General features: G+C 42.6%; 1 protein-coding gene across 3 annotated transcripts in view; it reads right to left on the bottom strand.

The window, feature by feature from the left end:
* Window positions 1-17,856, bottom strand: part of LOC116396467 (syntaxin-binding protein 4) — an 87,364-nt gene that overhangs the window by 33,676 nt on the left and 35,832 nt on the right. For all 3 annotated transcript variants that reach the window (XM_031871086.1, XM_031871085.1, XM_031871087.1), the window contains exons 3-7: window positions 9,192-9,287; window positions 6,747-6,816; window positions 6,573-6,647; window positions 3,217-3,296; window positions 999-1,122 (exon numbers count right to left, since the gene is read on the bottom strand). In XM_031871086.1, the coding sequence (XP_031726946.1) occupies window positions 999-1,122; window positions 3,217-3,296; window positions 6,573-6,647; window positions 6,747-6,816; window positions 9,192-9,287 (445 nt within the window). The remainder of the gene's footprint in view (window positions 1-998; window positions 1,123-3,216; window positions 3,297-6,572; window positions 6,648-6,746; window positions 6,817-9,191; window positions 9,288-17,856) is intronic.

The following is a 17,856-nucleotide window of genomic DNA, read 5'->3' as shown; positions in this document are numbered from 1 at the left end:
CTTGGAGTGTTATTTTGTCTTCATGTTGCAATTGTAGCAGGAACACTGATGAACCAGAGACTGGAGCTCCCAGACACAGGTGTGTTTATACTACAATCACTTGACACACATCAACTGCACTCAGGTGATCTCCATTTCACTACTTGTGACACTGCTGGATCAACTAGCTGGACCTCTGTTGAATTAGGTCAGTCACTTTAAAGTGGGTGAATATTTATGCAAACACTTATTTTACATTATATATTTCTAATTAATTGACATTAGTTTGTAAAAGTCTGTTTTCACATTGACATGAAAGAAGCTTTTTTTGCAAATTCTTGACAAAAAAGCCAAATTATATTGACCATGATTTCATGTATAAAAGCAACAAAAGGATGAAACATCCAAGGGGGGTGAATACTTATGCAAAGCACTGTAAATAACATGTAAAACGGTATTAGTTACAGTAATAATAAAGTCTGTATTATCAATACCGAAATTGTTTAAATTACATTTGTAGAAGCATATATCTTATGGTAGATGCAATGCAACGAGCAAAAAAAAGTGTATTTGAAGTAAAGCATTGTCAAAATGAGGTTTGATTGTTCATTCCTCATTTCTACAGCTAAACTAGCAGCCACATTGTTTTCCCAACATGACGTAGAGCCTGTATTAACAGTTTTAAACATTCAAATATGGAACACTACTACTTAAAGGTACCATGTATAAATGATATGATAGGTAGCACTCAGATTTTAACACATAGCAGAGGCAAGAAAGTGCAGTTAACCTTAAAGAATAAGTCTCATGTCAGTCTCATGCACACCCCTAGAAATAAAGTGTGTCTGTACCATGTAGTGTCAACTGCCCACCTGCCCAGACTAGTAATGACACACATAAATAAAAATAGTTTGTAAATCTGGGTTTAGTATTTGCCAGCCACAACTTCCCAACTCGGTGTCTTTACAACAGGAGAGCCGTGTCGTAGTTGATGTGAATCCTGTACAAACAAATCTGACCTGAGGGAGCGCAACATGGGCCCACTGTTGTTGTACATGTTCTGAGAGCCTGCTGGGCTCAACAACAAAGGACTCTGGGAGCGAGACGAGGAACCAGATGATGTACTATCCAGGTAGCGGCCTCCTTTGGAATGTCAGGAAAGAACAAATACACACAACAGAGTGAGTACAGGCATTTAACTGTGCTGTGCTAGGAGGGGGAAAATCAACAACTGTCAAAATGAAAAAAGAGATGGCTTTAGATAATTATTTCAACAATTACTAACACTGGAAAGTAATTATTTAGATGAGGGGTAGTAAGCAAGCATGATGGTCTAGTCTTCTGACCACTCAAAGCTCTTTTACACTACATTCAGCCATTCACACCCTGATGACAGGAGCTACCATGCAAGGTGAGACCTGCTCATCAGGACTATCTACCATTCATACACCGACGGCACAGCTATCTGGGGTTAAGTGTATTGCCCAAGAACACATGGACATCTACTAGCAGAGCCGGGGATCGAACCACCGATCCTCTGATAGCACGACCCTGCTCTACCACTGAGCAAAGTCGCCCCTGATTCACTCCTTCCACATTTCAGACGTACTGTACTGAAATAGCATTCTTCAACAATTTGCTGCTGCTACAGATGGCTCAACTGAAAAAGTGTGTATGTTCCTGTTAAAACATGTCTTAAGCCTGAGTGACTCTAAGCACTGAATAATACCCAATATGCTGACCAAACCAACTGCAGAGCAGCCCAAATATGCCCCAGCATTTTTTTTCTTTTATCCACTGGCTGGGGTGAACATCTGCTTCTTTCCTGTCCTCACATTCAATGGTAAATCTCACATTGGGAGTTATTCACGCTGAATTCCAGCAGTATACAAGGATGAATACAGTTTGGTCGTCATATTTGAGTGTATAGAGAGACAACCAGTTGTCTGCATAAAATGAGTATCATATTCCTCCATAAATAGTAAAAGTGTTTGAAACTCTATCATCTGTGCTGCGAATCCTAAAGCGAATCCTTGTAGTATTTTGTTGCTCTTCTTTTGGTGGAGGAATTATTTACTTCTCCATGTGTCCTAAAGGTGTGTTAAGAGGTGGGACCAAGTCATTGAGTGAGTCAAGTATATAGATAACAATACTGATTCTCCAGTTGAGGAAAAGGTTGCTGTGCCATGCAGTGATTAAGTGGATCTCTGTGACACAGCAATCCTTTTCTATATGAGCTCCAGTATTTTTCTGACAAATAGGTCTCTTGTTGCATTTGTTTGTTTTTAAGTGAGGAGGACTGAATAAGATATTGACATATTATTCAGACGAGTTTTAATGTTTATGTATTTATTAGGTACATTTATTTTATATTAATCAGGAGTTTAAAAAATAATCTTTACAATAATCAATACATTTTAGATTAATCTGAAAAATAATCGTTCGTTTAATCAAAAATAATAATAATACTTGTTAACTATGTGCTGTTATCACCATATCTAAATGATTATTGCTTCTCCTTCATCTCTATAACGATCACCTCTAAGTGTGACTCTTCAGAACCACAGCAAACTCTTTTGATTTCCAACATGGTCTGACAACACGTTGCACATGTAGCATCACCCTGCCCTTACAGCTCAGCATCTCAACTCCTCATCTTTGAGTGTATGGAGAGATGACCACTGTAAACTATTTGTGTTTCACCATACTTAATAGATCAACAGGATACATCTCTGGAATCTCTCCACAAAAATATTTTTCAATGCACACAGAAATATGGTCATTGACATATAAATCACACATTGTATTTGTAAATTCTTCTGTGTATATTTGATAATATGCATACGGATCTGACCCCATAGATGTACCCTGATCCCCTGCACAGAGCACACAAACCTGCTCACGTGCTGATGCCGTGTTTTAACAAATCTGTACCAGCCGGCTGCCTCCTTCCTCACTGAAACAGATGTTGGCAATTGTGTAATGGACAAGTGCACTTGTCATAAGCTATTTTTAAAGGCAGACTTACTCCATCTACCTTCAGGCTTAGTACTCTGTCAAATATAGAACTTTTTACTCTTTACATAGAACTGAATGATAATGCCATTGATGCATTTTTGACATCAAACAGGACTTTGTACAGGAGTGTAAACACGGAAATTCAATTTCCCATACATGCTTCAGGAATAAAACAGAATGCGTAATATCATACAAAGGACTAAGTTGGGATTTGCCTACCTTGCTGTATGGGAGAGTTGCGTGTTGATCCTGTGCTGCTATTAGATCCATACTTCTCCAGCAACTCAGCAAATTCTCTCCTATTCAGGGAAACCAAAAGAGAAACATCAATGGGATAAGAGTTTGTCAGACAGATGCACACGTAGGCAGTTTTATTGACTAAGACTGTCTGAACCAGAACTGACCTTGAGTTGATGCCTACAAATAAAATATAACAGTTACGGAGGAACACAACATTTTAAATCATTATAGTGGTTTCATTTCAGATAGGGTCAGCTATTTAGCAGCAAGGTCTGTGTGTATAGCGGCCAGGAGACCACCCCGCCGGCAGGAGAGCGGCCAGCACTCAGCAGCTCCGTGAGACTGAAGTCCAGTCAGCAACTACAGCAACTCTCATCCAGACAGCACAGGCGCCGGGAGTCACAGGGGCTGGTGGAGTGCTGGGTCTAAACTGTGTAACGGCAGCAACAGAGATTTTGTCCCCTGGGATCAGACCCCCGGTGTCGAGGTTTGCTCGGGCTGAATTGGAGCTAACTGCTAACAGAAGGTGCGTCTCCTGGAGCTGCGTCACGCTCTACTCTCGCTGTAGCCTCCTGGTGGAGGGGAGCATGAGGTCAGGGTGCATTTCATTGTGTCGTCTCTGCCGCTGTCGATTTAATCCAATAATCAAACTCAAATGTACACAGGCCATGGATGTAGCCTATCGTTTACAAGCTTTTTACGTCCTCTCATGTTGGACTGAGGACAGACTGGACGCTACAGTGACTCACTATCTCCTCTCCAGGACCCAGTGGTATTAGAAGACGGGACGGGCCAGGGCTAGCTGGTTAGCAGCACAAACATTGACCTATTTGACACAACGTCAACACTGCTACTTCTTCACATTCTTTTGATAATCTTAGCTCTTTTTGTTCATGTTTTCACTCAAATGCTGGTCAGATCTTACAGGTTGCACCTTCAGGCATGAATTAAACTGGCCTTGGTATAATCCTAGACCAAGTCTAAGACTAAGTCTAATTCATAGCCAAGGTTCATTTAGATCTAAAGCCTTTCAGTCTGTCGGGCACCAACATTTAGATCAGTTGACCAGATTATGTCAGATACTCTCAATCTGTTACAAAAGATTCTGGCTCCAGGACAAATAAGGACTCCAATTGTTCTGGACAGCATAAAAAGACAACCTCAGGCTGCACCTCTTACACCCCCAAAGCTATTCCTTCAAGATGTCGGCGCTACCATGGAGCCCACACTGTCACTGCTGCTCTACCTGAAGAAATATGAACTCATTTCTGTAAAAACAAAGACAGAAGGCTCTACAATATGTGTTTGAAGGATATATCCAGGATGAAAACTGGTTATAAAGATAAAGCTAAAGATCACAGTGTGAAAGTGAACCTCCACATCACCTGACGATCAAGACAGAAAACAGTTCAATTAAGAAACAACACTGTTCCTGTGGTGCTAGGTAGGTCTATATTCAATGTCACAATCATTGAAATACATTAAGAATACCTTCAGTAGCTAGCATAGCATAGAAGTGCTAATGCAAATTATGATGTGCTAATGTACTCTGCTAATGTTGGCTCCTCAGGATTTTAGGTAGAAACGTAACCTGTATGTATAAATGTATATCTCCTTCAATCTCTCTGGGTAAGGAGTATCTCTTTTACACGTTTAACCACGACGAGCTCCAAAACCAGCCTGAACATGAGGAACATCTGAAACCATTGCTGAGAGTCTGTGGAGCCGGGCTGGATCGTTATCAGACCCTGGTCAGAGCTGGACCATGCTACGCTATGTGCGGGACTTAGTGAAGGGTCAATTGACACATCCTCTACTACACAGACTCGTGATTCGTTTGTGTTCTTCTCTTTACGTTCCTACTCGATTTACATTCCCGAGCCTCACGCTCCGTGTCGACTGCTTCACTCACAGAGCAGCTGTCATTAAACTTGCATTCTCTCCAGTGGTCATCAGGAGGCGACTCCTCTGGTTGTGTCTAAATACTTAATGGGACATTCTGAGTCCAGGAAAAGATTTTTTGCAAACACATGCATTTTACAGTATTTAGTAGAGAAATTATGATGCAAAGAAAATAAAAGTATATGTGCTCAGCAAATGTATTTGAATGTTTGCCATTATCCACATTAACACACAATTCTAACCTCTCTCAGTCACTTTGACTAATGTTCCTACTCTTAAAGTCCCTGCTCTGTGTTCACACTGTGTTTCTGTTGCTCTGTCAACATCAGCCATCTGTCATGATTACATGCTATGATAACAGCAACGTCATTTGATTTTCTTTTCATGTTTAAACGCTGCCGCAGCTGCTAAGCATGCAGCTACCGCTAAGCTAGTTCTGACTTGTTTTTAAAAGAAGAAGAGGAAGTCTGTTAAGGGGGAGACAGACAGACGGCATAATCCCCAATCCCCCCATCCACTCTCCTCCCCGCCCCCCCTCCGTCCTCTGGGAGGGTAGTTAAAGCACAGAGCACGGATTAACTCATCTCGTCAGGAGCACAGCCCTAAATTAAGCTCTCTCCCCTCCTCAGTCTGCTGTCATTCCACCACAAAGATGGGGGGGGGGGGGCCTCACAACATCAGAGTGCTAATCAGCTCAAAATAACACTACACAAGACATTCACGATTTAACCTTCATGAATCTTAAGATGCCACTTGTCAGCACTCACATTCATGCAGTTCTACATATTCATATTAGGATCTGCACAATGAACAGTGTGCTCCTGGTGGCTGTGTCACAGTGCTATTACCTCTATTAACGGCTCATTTCCTGCACGTATCCTCTGCTGAGTTCCAAATCATGTTCATGTTCATGTTCATGTGCAACTGTCTTGCTCATTTAAATTACAAATCCCCTACAACCTTTGTCCATTTACAATTAAGGATCATGTTGTCTGAAGGGGATTTGAGGGGAAGATGCAGTTGGACACCAATAGTACCAGCCATCAGTGTTGCCATGCTAATCAATACTGCTCTTCTATTGTATGCTGTACAAGTTTTTGAGAGGATACATTTATCATTCATGGTTGTATGAATAATTTATAATTTATCAAAAAACTAAATTCAGTACAGCTTTTATGGCAGCAGTTCAGTAAAAGTAAGGCTTTAATAATTACAGTGTGAGAATAAGCACTTTGAATATTCAGAGGAAAGTAAGAATTACAGTACTGTAGGTTAGAAGGTTAAGAATCTAACTCAATTGATTCATTGAGCAGAAGCCTGCAAACTCAATATTTTAGGTTGGAGGAAAATAATCACATAATGATGGATCCCAGTACAGGCACTGTGAGAACCATATCCAAGTACTGGTTCTTATACAAGGACACTTTGCTTACTTTGCTTCCTCATCTCTGGCTATGAGAAGGCGCATGAGATTAGTTGCAGAGGCTCCTCTCAAGATGTCCACAGCTCTGAAAAACAAACACACAGTCACATCATTGTTACAGCATCACCTCAGTCAATCATGTGGTTAAATGAATGACAGGAGCAGTAATTCTTTACTGGACTACCTTTCACTTGTGACTCCTACTAGACTGTCACCGTTCACCTCCAAGATCTGGTCCCCTGGCATCAGGTTTCCTGTCAGAGGTCAGAGTAAGGTCTTTAGTCCTTTGGTACACATTGGAGGCATCAGCTACATGAAAAACTATCGTTAGGCTACAAACAAACTACACCATGGTCATGAGCGTGAGTACACACAACGAGGCTGGGAAGGTGAACTAGTCGGCGTGATGACGTTTAGTCGTCTCATTTAGCCACTTGTTAGCAACTGCCTTTTTTAAGAGTCCTAAAAGCGGAATATATTTTATACCGAAGAACAAAACGTTAAAATATTTTAAACTCCAAAGACATTATTTGAGGCATCTAACCAGAAACCCATTTAAAAAAAAAAAAAAAAAAAAAAAAAAAGAGTGTAGGGAATTACATAAAATGTCTTTTATTTGTAGGGAATTAACTGAAAATCTGTTATTGAACAGTGGTGATGTGAGCTACTTTGTGAAAAGATGGTGCTCTGCTGTTATAACTGCTTAATAATAATTATGTTTTAAATGTCAAGCTGTAATGATTTGAGTACAAAGAGTTAATATGTGCCCTATATCCATCATTCATGGCAGAGAGAAAGTAGGCCATGCCAGTGTTGTGGTGTAATGTATTCATGTTTTCAGAGAAGCTTGTTCTGTCGCTCCAGGTCCACTGTCATTCCTGGTGATTTCATCCACACTAGACACATATATAGGGGATATTTGCTGCCCTCTTTTAGGTGCTAAACAGTCCAATTGCATTTGTCCTTGTGTACTAAAGGAATGATCCAAGGTTGTGTGCTGAGGACATCAGGCTATTTATCCAACGTTTCTCACGTACACCTTTTTAACACAAGAAGAAGAACAAGAATAAGAAGAAGAAGAGGAGGAAGAAGAAGAAAAGGAGGAGGAAGAAGAACAAGAAGAAGAAGAAGAAGAAAAAGAAGAAAAGGAGGAGGAAGAAGGAGAATCCAGGCTTCAAAACCTTCTTGCAATAAAGTGGCCATGTGTTTTAACAGTCTGCAGGCTTGTCTACACTCGTATTCGCCAACGAGGGGAGTGAGAAAAAATCATGCTAGTTACTTGTCAGCATCCCACACATAAACATCAGGTTCTGCATATCGATTGACCAATTTGTTCAATAACGGCTATACATGTTTGATAAGAGGTGCTTCAAACATACGTGATAAACTATAAACAGTAGAATACGAAGCACAGGAGCACAGCAAAGTTGTGCTTTCTCTTTTGTTTTATATACTTTGTACACTGGCTAAGAAGACGTCCAAATCATATATATATCTAAAGTAAACATTATGTATCTGGAGTGCCTTCCACCCAATAGCTGCACATTAAATAGGACAACCCAGTTAGATTTTTTGTGGGCTTCCTGGATCATTTGGCTTCCCTTCCTCTGTCACATGCAGGCTCATTAGAATAAATCACCCACGTCTTGAGAACTACCTTTACAAAGTTGCACCATATTTTCCTGCAAGCCAATCAGAGCAGATTGGGCTTTTTGTTAGGAGGGGGGAAATACAGGTATATTCAGACAGACAGTATGAGAAAAATCAATCGTTTCTTGAACATTGAAGCACTTAACACGTTTCTAGTTGAAATCTCAAACACAAGTATGAACCTGAAAATGAGCATGATATTTCCCCTTTAAATATACATATGATTGATGATGAAGACAACAAATAGTGACAGCAGAGCCGGTCTGTGGTGTAGGAGGTAGAGGCGAATGTTAGGGGAGCCATCCATCTATAGGTCTGCCTCAAAGGAGGGAAGAAAGAAAATCTAAATGTAGAACTTTTGTTATTTTTTGCTTTTACTATTTAAATACTATTATTTCGAAATATTGTTTGAAAAAAAAAAGCCCACAACATAACTTTGTAGACTATTAAAAAGTCCTGTTTTCTGTGTTTTGCAGTGCATCACCCTAAAAGCTAATAAATAGCAAGAGTGAACCTCCGATAATCCCACCTTAAATTCATAAGGGAAAGTTGGAAAGACTATTCCGTTGGTTGAGGAATAACCTAAATCAAAATTTTAAAAACTACAGCTTTTCTTTTAATACTGATCTGCATAGCTTAATCTCAAAGACATAAAGCTAAACAGGTCCTGTGTGAGTGAACACATGCTTGGTGGTGGAGTTGGCTGCGGTGAATGGGGCACAGCTATAATCTGGCCTAGGGCACCACATTGGTCAGAGACGGCTCCGAGTGTCAGTATGTTTGATTTGAATTACGGCAGTTAGGGAGGGAGCTCATGTAGGACACAGCACCCTGAGCTGATCCACGAGCATTTTACTGCCTCTGTGTATTTTCTGTACTTATGTCTTCTTTGTATAATAGTTATCTTTGAATTGAAGTGATAAAAGTAATCCGGGCAAGTCATGACAAGAAAACGTACCTCGGATCACACGGTACTCACCGTTACTTGATGCAAGGCCACCTGGTAAAATCCGTTTGACGTAGACTCCAAACTCCTCTCCAGTTAGCTCCTTCACTCCACCAATCACTTTAATCCCTGTTGAGAGGAGAAGAAAATTCACTTTGTCATTTTTAAACTTGATTTGGCTGCAAAATATAAACTCAAACGTAGATGTTTAAGACTTCCTGTTTTTAAAGACTCTAACAACAACATGTAAATGGTGCTTTTATCAGTGAACTACTTGTGACAGTCACACAGTGACAGACAGTGGGATCGTGTGCACCACACGCAGTGATAACGTCCTTTTCTGGCAGTCCGGCTTCACTAAGGCGAGGATATACTACGCTTAAGTCACCACTACATTACTAAATATCACTATGAAATGCTGATGAACTCCAGATGGAACAAATGCTAATTACAGTACATAAATTAATAATAATAACTTGGTACAGATGGGAATTTGAATATTGGGAACTCAGGGGAGTGAGGGGAAGGTCATCTGTCGGCAGCTGCCATTGTATTATCATATTCCTTCAGAAGAGGAATGGGAGGTTCATAGAAGTAAACTTAAGCCTACCTAACCTAACTTTCTGTGAGTCATTGGTCAGCCAAGTTATCAGGCTCTCTTCTTAAACCTAACCAAGTGGTTTTGTTGCCTAAACCTGACTTTCTGTGAAGACGAGTTGATTTTGAAAAGAGGCTGTGCATGTGAAGAGCGTATATTGACCCGCCGTCACTGAGACGTCCAACCTGATGCTAGAGTGGTACGAGGAGCATCATAGTCTGAAACTTACATGCCACTGACCAAGCTGCTTCATTTGATGCATTGATGTATGTACGTGTTGTCTGAACAGACACATTACAAACTAAGTAGAGTGCAGATCTCCTCCAGGCGAGTCTGCAAGGACCACTGCTGTAATGTTTGGTTGAATGAATACAAGCAGAGCTGTGGAGCCTCGTCAAGCAAACTTCATTCAAACTAAGAAACAAACGTTATACAAGCATCGGGCTCAAAGTGGTCGTACACGACACTTCATACACAAAGGTAAACTCACCACGCTGATGTGCAGCAGTGTGTGTACAAGTAGTTCTGTTAGCGGTTAGCCAAACACAAGAACCAAAACAGTGTGCAAAGTGTTTCTCTGGTCTCAGCTGTGTAACACTAGCTGATACACAGCTGAGACCACTCGGAGGCCTGTTAGGAGTCACTAGCTGAGTAGTGAGGGACGAGTCAGCAGGCAGTCAGTGGCAGAATAAAACAGAAAGTCACTAACTATGAGAGCTCCTTGAGCATGCAGCTCTAAAGGGATATCGAATATATTCTGCAGTTTGCTGCAGCAGAATGAGAGACTAGAGGTGGACAAACACAGAGGCTCACACACGCAGCCTCTCTCCAGGCTGACAACTGGCGGAGATAACTTATCACCCAATACGTTAAATCCTAGAACTGTGGAGTCCATTCTTTTTCTACACACTAGGCTAAAGAAGACAGTATAGACCTGTAAACATAAGGCTATCACTTTGTTAAGATTCACTGTTTATCTAGCCACTACTAAGGGAGGGGGAGAAAAGGAGCACTCAGACAGCTTCTCTGCTCCCAGCAGCATGATCAGCGTCTTGGCCTCCCTACTTCCAGCGCCCATGGCAACCATATCACTCATCTTTTTTGTGCCATTCCCACCAATCCCCCAGTCCCCATTATCCAAAAATGAATATTGATTTAGACAAATAACGACAATATTATAGTGTCATTCAACTTCACCCGACTTCTGCTTTGTGTAATGTCATCAAAACGTTCTGCTTAGTTATTCCACTATATCTTCACAGAGATAGTAGTTGTTTTTGAATATTGTATAGAACCTTTAACAAACAACAAAACGTGATGACAAAAATTATTTGAACTGGATGAAGCTATGTGAATGGGCAAAGTGATTGCTCATTTGCACCTGTAGTAAGTATGTGTGAAGGTGTTGCTGAGTAAAGGAAAGAATATAAACAGCTACATGGGAAATAAAATCAAAGCATCGTATAACCTACAAGTGTACAATACATCCATCTAATGTTACTATAGTGCTATTAAGAGTGAAATCTGACACTGAACTGCTGACTCTACAGAATGTGTGGACTTCTGTTAACCCTTTGTGTCAAGAGTAAACGACGCATATACCTGAATCTGAATATGTGAATGTGTGGAGAGCCATACTGTGGATCGCCACGAGATGAAAACGCCAATTCTGTTTGCAACATATTTCACTAAATAGTTGTTTAATTTACTACACATTTTTTAAAAGTGATCACTATATTCTGTAGTCGTTCCCAACCCCCCACTGAGTCAGCGTGTAGCAGGCAGGGGGCTGACAGCGGACCACCTGGTTATCAATCAGGGAAACTCTTGCTGCGAGGAAGAGACTTGATTTCAACCATTTAAAAAACCCAATCGAGATTTCACTAACAAGGACCACGGCAATAACAGTATGAGTTTCGAGAGGTTTATTGCATAGTGGAAAGATTGTTAGATTCAAGAAGCGGAAGGGATCAAGGGATGAAAAGATATAGGGTAGGGGTAGAGGGATGAAGGGGAGTAGGGTAGAGGGATGATGGGATGTGGGGGTAGGGAGGAAGGGATGTGGGGTAGGGGTCAAGGTAGAGGGATGAAGGGATGGAGGGGGTGTAGGGTAGGGGGATGAAGGGATGTAGGGTAGAGGGATGGAGGGATGTAGGGGTCAACGTAAAGGGATGAAGGGTAGGGGTCGACGTAGAGGGATGAGGGGTAGGGGTCGAGGTAGAGGGGTCGAGGGATGAAGGGATGTCAGGAAGAAGAAATGAGGAGGGTTTGTAGAAAGGAGGTTAGGCGATCGATGGGGGACCGTTGATGTCCGGCAACTGGCGGGAACGGGGGACTGGAGACTATAGGGTGGGGGCCATCTCGCAGAGTCCCCAAAAGATAGCTCCATAAAGACTGATGCCGATGGCCGTTTCTGGAGTCGTTCGGGTTGGTACGAACTTACCTGAGGTACGCGGGAAAAGACCGACAATCGCGTATCTTGAGGGTGTGGTTGGAAATTCCTTGGCTTGAAGAGGCGGAGGCGGCGCCGAGTAAACTCGGGGGTATTCTGGATCGGGCCAAGATATGGCGGAAGTGGTGGTGAGCCCGAGACCGCAATATTAGGGGAATTCGGCTGGCTGAAATCTGGGCTTAAGTAGTCGCGGATGGGTTCGTACGGACTCGAGTAACAACAGCAGATTGGAAGCAGCAGCCTAATTTACACTAAAACACCTTCTCCTGAATGCCGTATATCTGACTCCCGCATGCAGTTTGACAGATATTTAATAGTGGCTCATCTTGAAAAGGATCGATTCATAGCCTTGGTACCGGTCTCATTACCCTAATAGGGTACTTATTGGCCGTATTAAAATCAGATTAAAGATTCACGATCAGAGTATACGACCTGGCCCTCTGGAGGGACTGATGTAGATGGATGGGCTTCTTCCGGGAACCCGGAAGTGCTCTGGAGGCTCGGAGCGCAAGAGAGGTATTGTGCTACGGGTGCTTGAAAAGTTGCGCTTGTAACGGACTGATGTAAAGGACTGTTGCGTTGGATGGTTGCTTCCTTCGTTTGAGAGAACTGTCCACTCGGAGAAGTGGGATATATAGAGACTGTCGGGGCCTCAGAATGGTGAATGAGGGTCACGGTGGTTTCACCGGTCGTTCGAGCGCCTCCGGCTGTCGGGAGAGCGGCGTGGGTGAGGAATTGAGAGGATTAGGGTCGAAAGATGGGATTCCGAATCGGGATCTCCCCCGGCTGTTGGACGGCAGGGGCGGACAGCTTCGGAGTTGACGGAGGATGGTTATCGAGAGCTGCGGGGAATGAGGATGGCTAAATGCAGCCGAAGTTTCTAGCGACGAGCGTGGTGAGAAAAGGAGGGAGCTTCGGGATATGGCTGGTCGTCCGGAGGGGTTGGGGAGAGCCTTTGTGAAAGGTAAGCGGTTTAAGATGTTGTTGTCTGTCGTGCCTTGAGATGAAGCATATGAAAGCTCAGTCAGGGAGCGTCGCTCGTCTGTCTTGCGTCGTATGAAAGCTTAAAGCTGAGTCGGAGAGCGTTTGCTCGTAGGGGAGCGTTTGCTCGTAGGGTTCGAGGTAGGAGCGTGGGGTAGGGATGGAACGTTGCTCGTCTGCTGAGTCAGAGAGCGTAGCTCGTCTGTCTTGGGTCGTATGAAAGCTGAGTCAGAGAGCGTAGCTCGTCTGTCTTGGGTCGTATGAAAGCTGAGTCAGAGAGCGTTGCTCGTCTGTCTTGGGTCGTATGAAAGCTGAGTCAGAGAGCGTTGCTCGTCTGTCTTGGGTCGTATGAAAGCTGAGTCAGAGAGCGTTGCTCATCTGGATGTGGGGTGTAGGTAGAGGGGTGTAGGGATAGAGCATCTGCTGAGTTAGAGCGTCTGTCGTACGTCGTGTGAAGACGAGAGTCGAAGAGGGAGTGAACGAGTTCGTTGTGCTTAAATACTCTGTGCAGAGGAAATGAGCGGTGTTCTGGGCGTGGCCCTGTTCCTGAACTATGTTTATAAAACTACATATTGAAATTGTATTTATTTTTTACCTTGTATTTCAGTCAATATCCATCCATTTATGATGTAACATGCTGTATGTATCATAGGTTTCATGGGAAATTAAACCGTTTCCGATTCAATGTCACCCAAATAAAGGGGCAAAGGTAAAAGTACAGTATGAGCAAATATATTTCATAATTAATTATATGCCAATATTTAATTAATTTGATGCTTTGAAGGCACAAAGATTGCGTGGCCATGTTAGGCCGATTGAATGTGACTTCCAGTAACCACGCCCATGTCCGGTCCTCTGTCTGAATACAGATACAGAGACAGATAATGAGGAGTCTGCACAGCTTTAGCTTACGGTATGTCTACCTTACGGTTGGTGAAGCATTCTGAATGAGAATAAAATATACTCGGTTGCCAGTTTATAATCCACTAATGCAGCTGCAGTCAGTTGGTCAGTTAGTTGAAGAAGCAGCACCACCAACTAAATCACGCTAATGAAGCTCCAGCATCAGTTCAGTCAGGAAGACTATCCTCTTGTATGCTTAGGCTGTACTTTATTTCTCCTACATCTGCCTTTAACTCCTCTCACGCATGCTCACTCATTATTTCCTTGCTGTTATTGTTTGGGGCTGTCAATCATGATATCAGCTGTTCAGATCAGCTGGTCTCCTTTATCCAATAAGCAGAATGAAACAATGACATCGTCAGCCTATCATCTTGCTGCTGTCTCTTTAAATATGACTGTCTCTCTACCTTCAGTAGGTTCATGCTGCTGTTACACACCCCTCCACCTCCTCATCTCTGCCCAGTCCTCATCAGATCTTTCATCAACTCATGAATACATTGAAGTGACTGAAGGCTAGCTGGTAAAGTCTTTTATTTAACCATTTGATCAGGGCTCCTTCATTGTGAGGCTGCTGTTGGGCTGTTACCACAAAGATCAAATGCCAACACTAATTGGGTCTGGAGCCAAGTGGCGCGTTAATTATCGCCTGTTGGATGAATGGGGTTATAAAGTTCCCTGTCTCAGTCCTCCCTCCCTTTCTTACTCTTCTCTGAGGAAGAGAGTCTCTTGTTCTGCCTCAAAGCAGTGTCCTCCCCGAGCCTATCTTCAGAGAAGAAAAACATCATATGAATGCATAATATAAAATACATGCCTCTCTCCCTCCTCAGCTGCACATTTTGTTTTCCAAATCATTATATCCTGCTCAAGATGTATCAAGGTTGTTTGCATCGGAAGGATTAAAAGTTACAACACTCGAAGACCTTGTAAAGATCACAAAATTAAATTTGATGGAAAAGGTATAGATGTCCCGTGGCTTGACACCGGAGAGCTGGCAGCTTGACGACGTGTGTAGTCCGTTAACACAACAGAGGGCAGAGCGGCGGTGTGTAGTCCGTTAACACCACGGAGGGCACGGGGGATTCCTGGACCGACGGACACCGGAGGCAGGCGCTTGAGGTAGAAGCTGCAACGGGGTTGAAGCGGGTGAAAGACGGTACGACCTGACAACCCCAGACTGCAGGACCAGAGTTTATATAGTGCCAGGGGAAGCGTTAGTAGGACCTGAGTCTGGTGTGTCAGCCTGCAGGAGGTAATCGGCTGGAGTGGCTAGCAGCAACAAAAAAGAATTCTCTGGTTCAGATAATATGGCCGACATATTCCCATTAAATATCAACATAGTCCATCAACTCTGACTTCAACACAGTGTCCTTTGTGGACATCAGCAGACTGAAAAGTGCTTCTTTGAGCCCAATCTGACGGAGATGATGTTCACTATGAACCATGCTGAGGTGATGCAGCTTTCAGCTGCATTAATAACTAAGGGATTAGCATGTGCAGTCCTCAGCGTAGGACAGCAGGACTGTAGGCTACAGTGTGGACAACACACACTCTCCTGCTGTGGAGGCTTCAGGAGTTCAGGGCGGGGGTCTTTAGGCTTTATGTATTGGAACAGCATGTACATTTGCACATGCTCATGTTGGACGAATATAAGCTGCTTTACTTCTCACCTGTGTGCTGATTAAACACTGCGGGTACACACACACACACACATACACACGCACGCACACCTTCAGCATTTATTACACTTCTCTCCTCACATGTTATGCCTTTCACTTCAACCTTTAGCTCAATAAATTACATCTTTACCTCCAGACATCAGGTTTATGTGGCTGAAACAAAAGCATACACGTGTAATGAGCATTCCTCCTTCAATGTGTGTTTTAATGCTCTAAGACTAAACTGTGACGGTGTAATTGTTATTGGTGGTGAGTTCATTTGACTGTCTGATGCATTAATGTACAGTATAGATAGAGAGACACAATGAGTCCCACCGTCCCAACTCGGCATGTCATTTCAATTTGCTTAATATTGTGGATCAACTGCACATAGGCTCATTATGATGATATACACCGTATATGAATTACATAATGCATTAATTACTGAGGGCTGTAGTTTTGACTTGTTATTTTAAGTCTACGAAGGCCCATCAGATCCCATTATATTCATAACTCAGTACCGGTACAGAATTCATTCTTCAAAGTCTTATAGTCTTACTCAGCTGATACATTAAAGGCAGCGGTGGGCCGTCACTGTCTTCTCTGCTGGCCGAAACAGAATCACAAAATTATAGCTATTTTATAATTTTTCATAAATACACTACATGTATTCAATTTTTTTTCCCATTATCTTATTTTCTCATTGCACAGCTACTGTCTTCCTCAGTTGCTCTGCTTCCAGTGCAGCTTGTTTTAAGTAGAGCTTTTATCCAATCAGATTTCACCTCTGTGTCTCTAGGTAGAACAGAGGCCCGAGGCCTGCAGACTCACAACAAGTGAATCCCTTTGCAGTTTAAGTGAATGGGGACGATATCGTTGATTGTCATAGTCTTCAACCAATCAGATCTTTAGTTTGACATGTTAGGCGTATTCTTTGACGTACTCAGAGCTGTCTAGCTGGCCTACAAGTACGTCCGCATTAACGTGCGGCGTGATTGGTCAGTGGGCTAGCGTGACTGTTTTGAAGCTGAAAGCTAGCTAGCAGAACTTAGTAGTTAGTAGTAAGAGTTCAAGTGGAAAGATGTGTAAGAAGTTATGATATTGACATGGCATTTTTAGCGTTTTACTTGGTGTAGCTTTGTTTTTTTAACACTCAATGGCTGAAGGAGGAGAAACGGATTTCTCAAGAAGGACATTTCAGGAAAAAATGATCATCGTAAGAAAGGGTCGGCCAACCCCACAGCTAGCAGCCCTGACCCAGCCAGGAAAAGGATTTGTATGAACGGTATTTCTGGCTAACAGCGTCGGAGAAGCGTTGCACATTTCATGGCTGGGAATGCGTTTTATTTGCAACTGAGCGTCTTGGTGTTTGGAGCGACGCTAACCTGAGTTGGCTAACCAAGGCAGCAACACGACACCATAGCACGACAGGACACTTACAAGCTACGGTGCTTTTGAAAACTTTTGCTGAGACCCGAGTGGATCTACAACTCAACGAACACGTTCACAGGAGGACCTCTGGCTGGAACTGAACCGCACCGATGCTCTGTACAACCGCATCATTAAACTCTTTGTAATCAAAGAAAGGAGGATGGACTTTGTCTTTAAGGGAACAGCAGCTTTGGTAAGTGAACTGCTTTGTTTTTATATCTGCAGTATCGTTACTACTGTGTTCATTTGTCTGGTGTCATTTTGATAATATGGTTAATATTGTTCCCTCTGATTTGAATAATATTTGAATGGCTTGTGCTCTTCAGTGTGCGGCGGAATTCGTGTTTTAGTGCCGCAGTGTTGCTGGATTGATTTGTCATGCTTTGTTGTCATATGTGATTTTGCTCTGGTTTATGCTTGTTTAAAAAAGGAGATGCACTTATGACTTCTGGTGACTGCTAGTTCTCTTGAATACCTATGTTGAATACACTTATTGTAAGTCGCTTTGGATAAAAGCGTATGCTAAATGACTGTAATGTAATGTGACTGGTTCTTGTGAATTTGTTCTTGTCATTGTGTTAATTACATTGATTTTGACTATATGCATTGTCTGTTAATGACGAAGCATACCGTCATGCGCATATTCGTGTATCTGTTTTCTTTTACAAAGCAATAATT

This window comes from Anarrhichthys ocellatus, unplaced genomic scaffold (genome assembly GCF_004355925.1).
Source record: "Anarrhichthys ocellatus isolate YVR2014 unplaced genomic scaffold, GSC_Weel_1.0 scaffold56, whole genome shotgun sequence".
Taxonomy (NCBI): Eukaryota; Metazoa; Chordata; class Actinopteri; order Perciformes; family Anarhichadidae; genus Anarrhichthys; species Anarrhichthys ocellatus.
The sequence above is the reverse complement of the archived record's forward strand: the minus strand, read 5'-3'. Positions and strand labels throughout refer to the sequence as shown.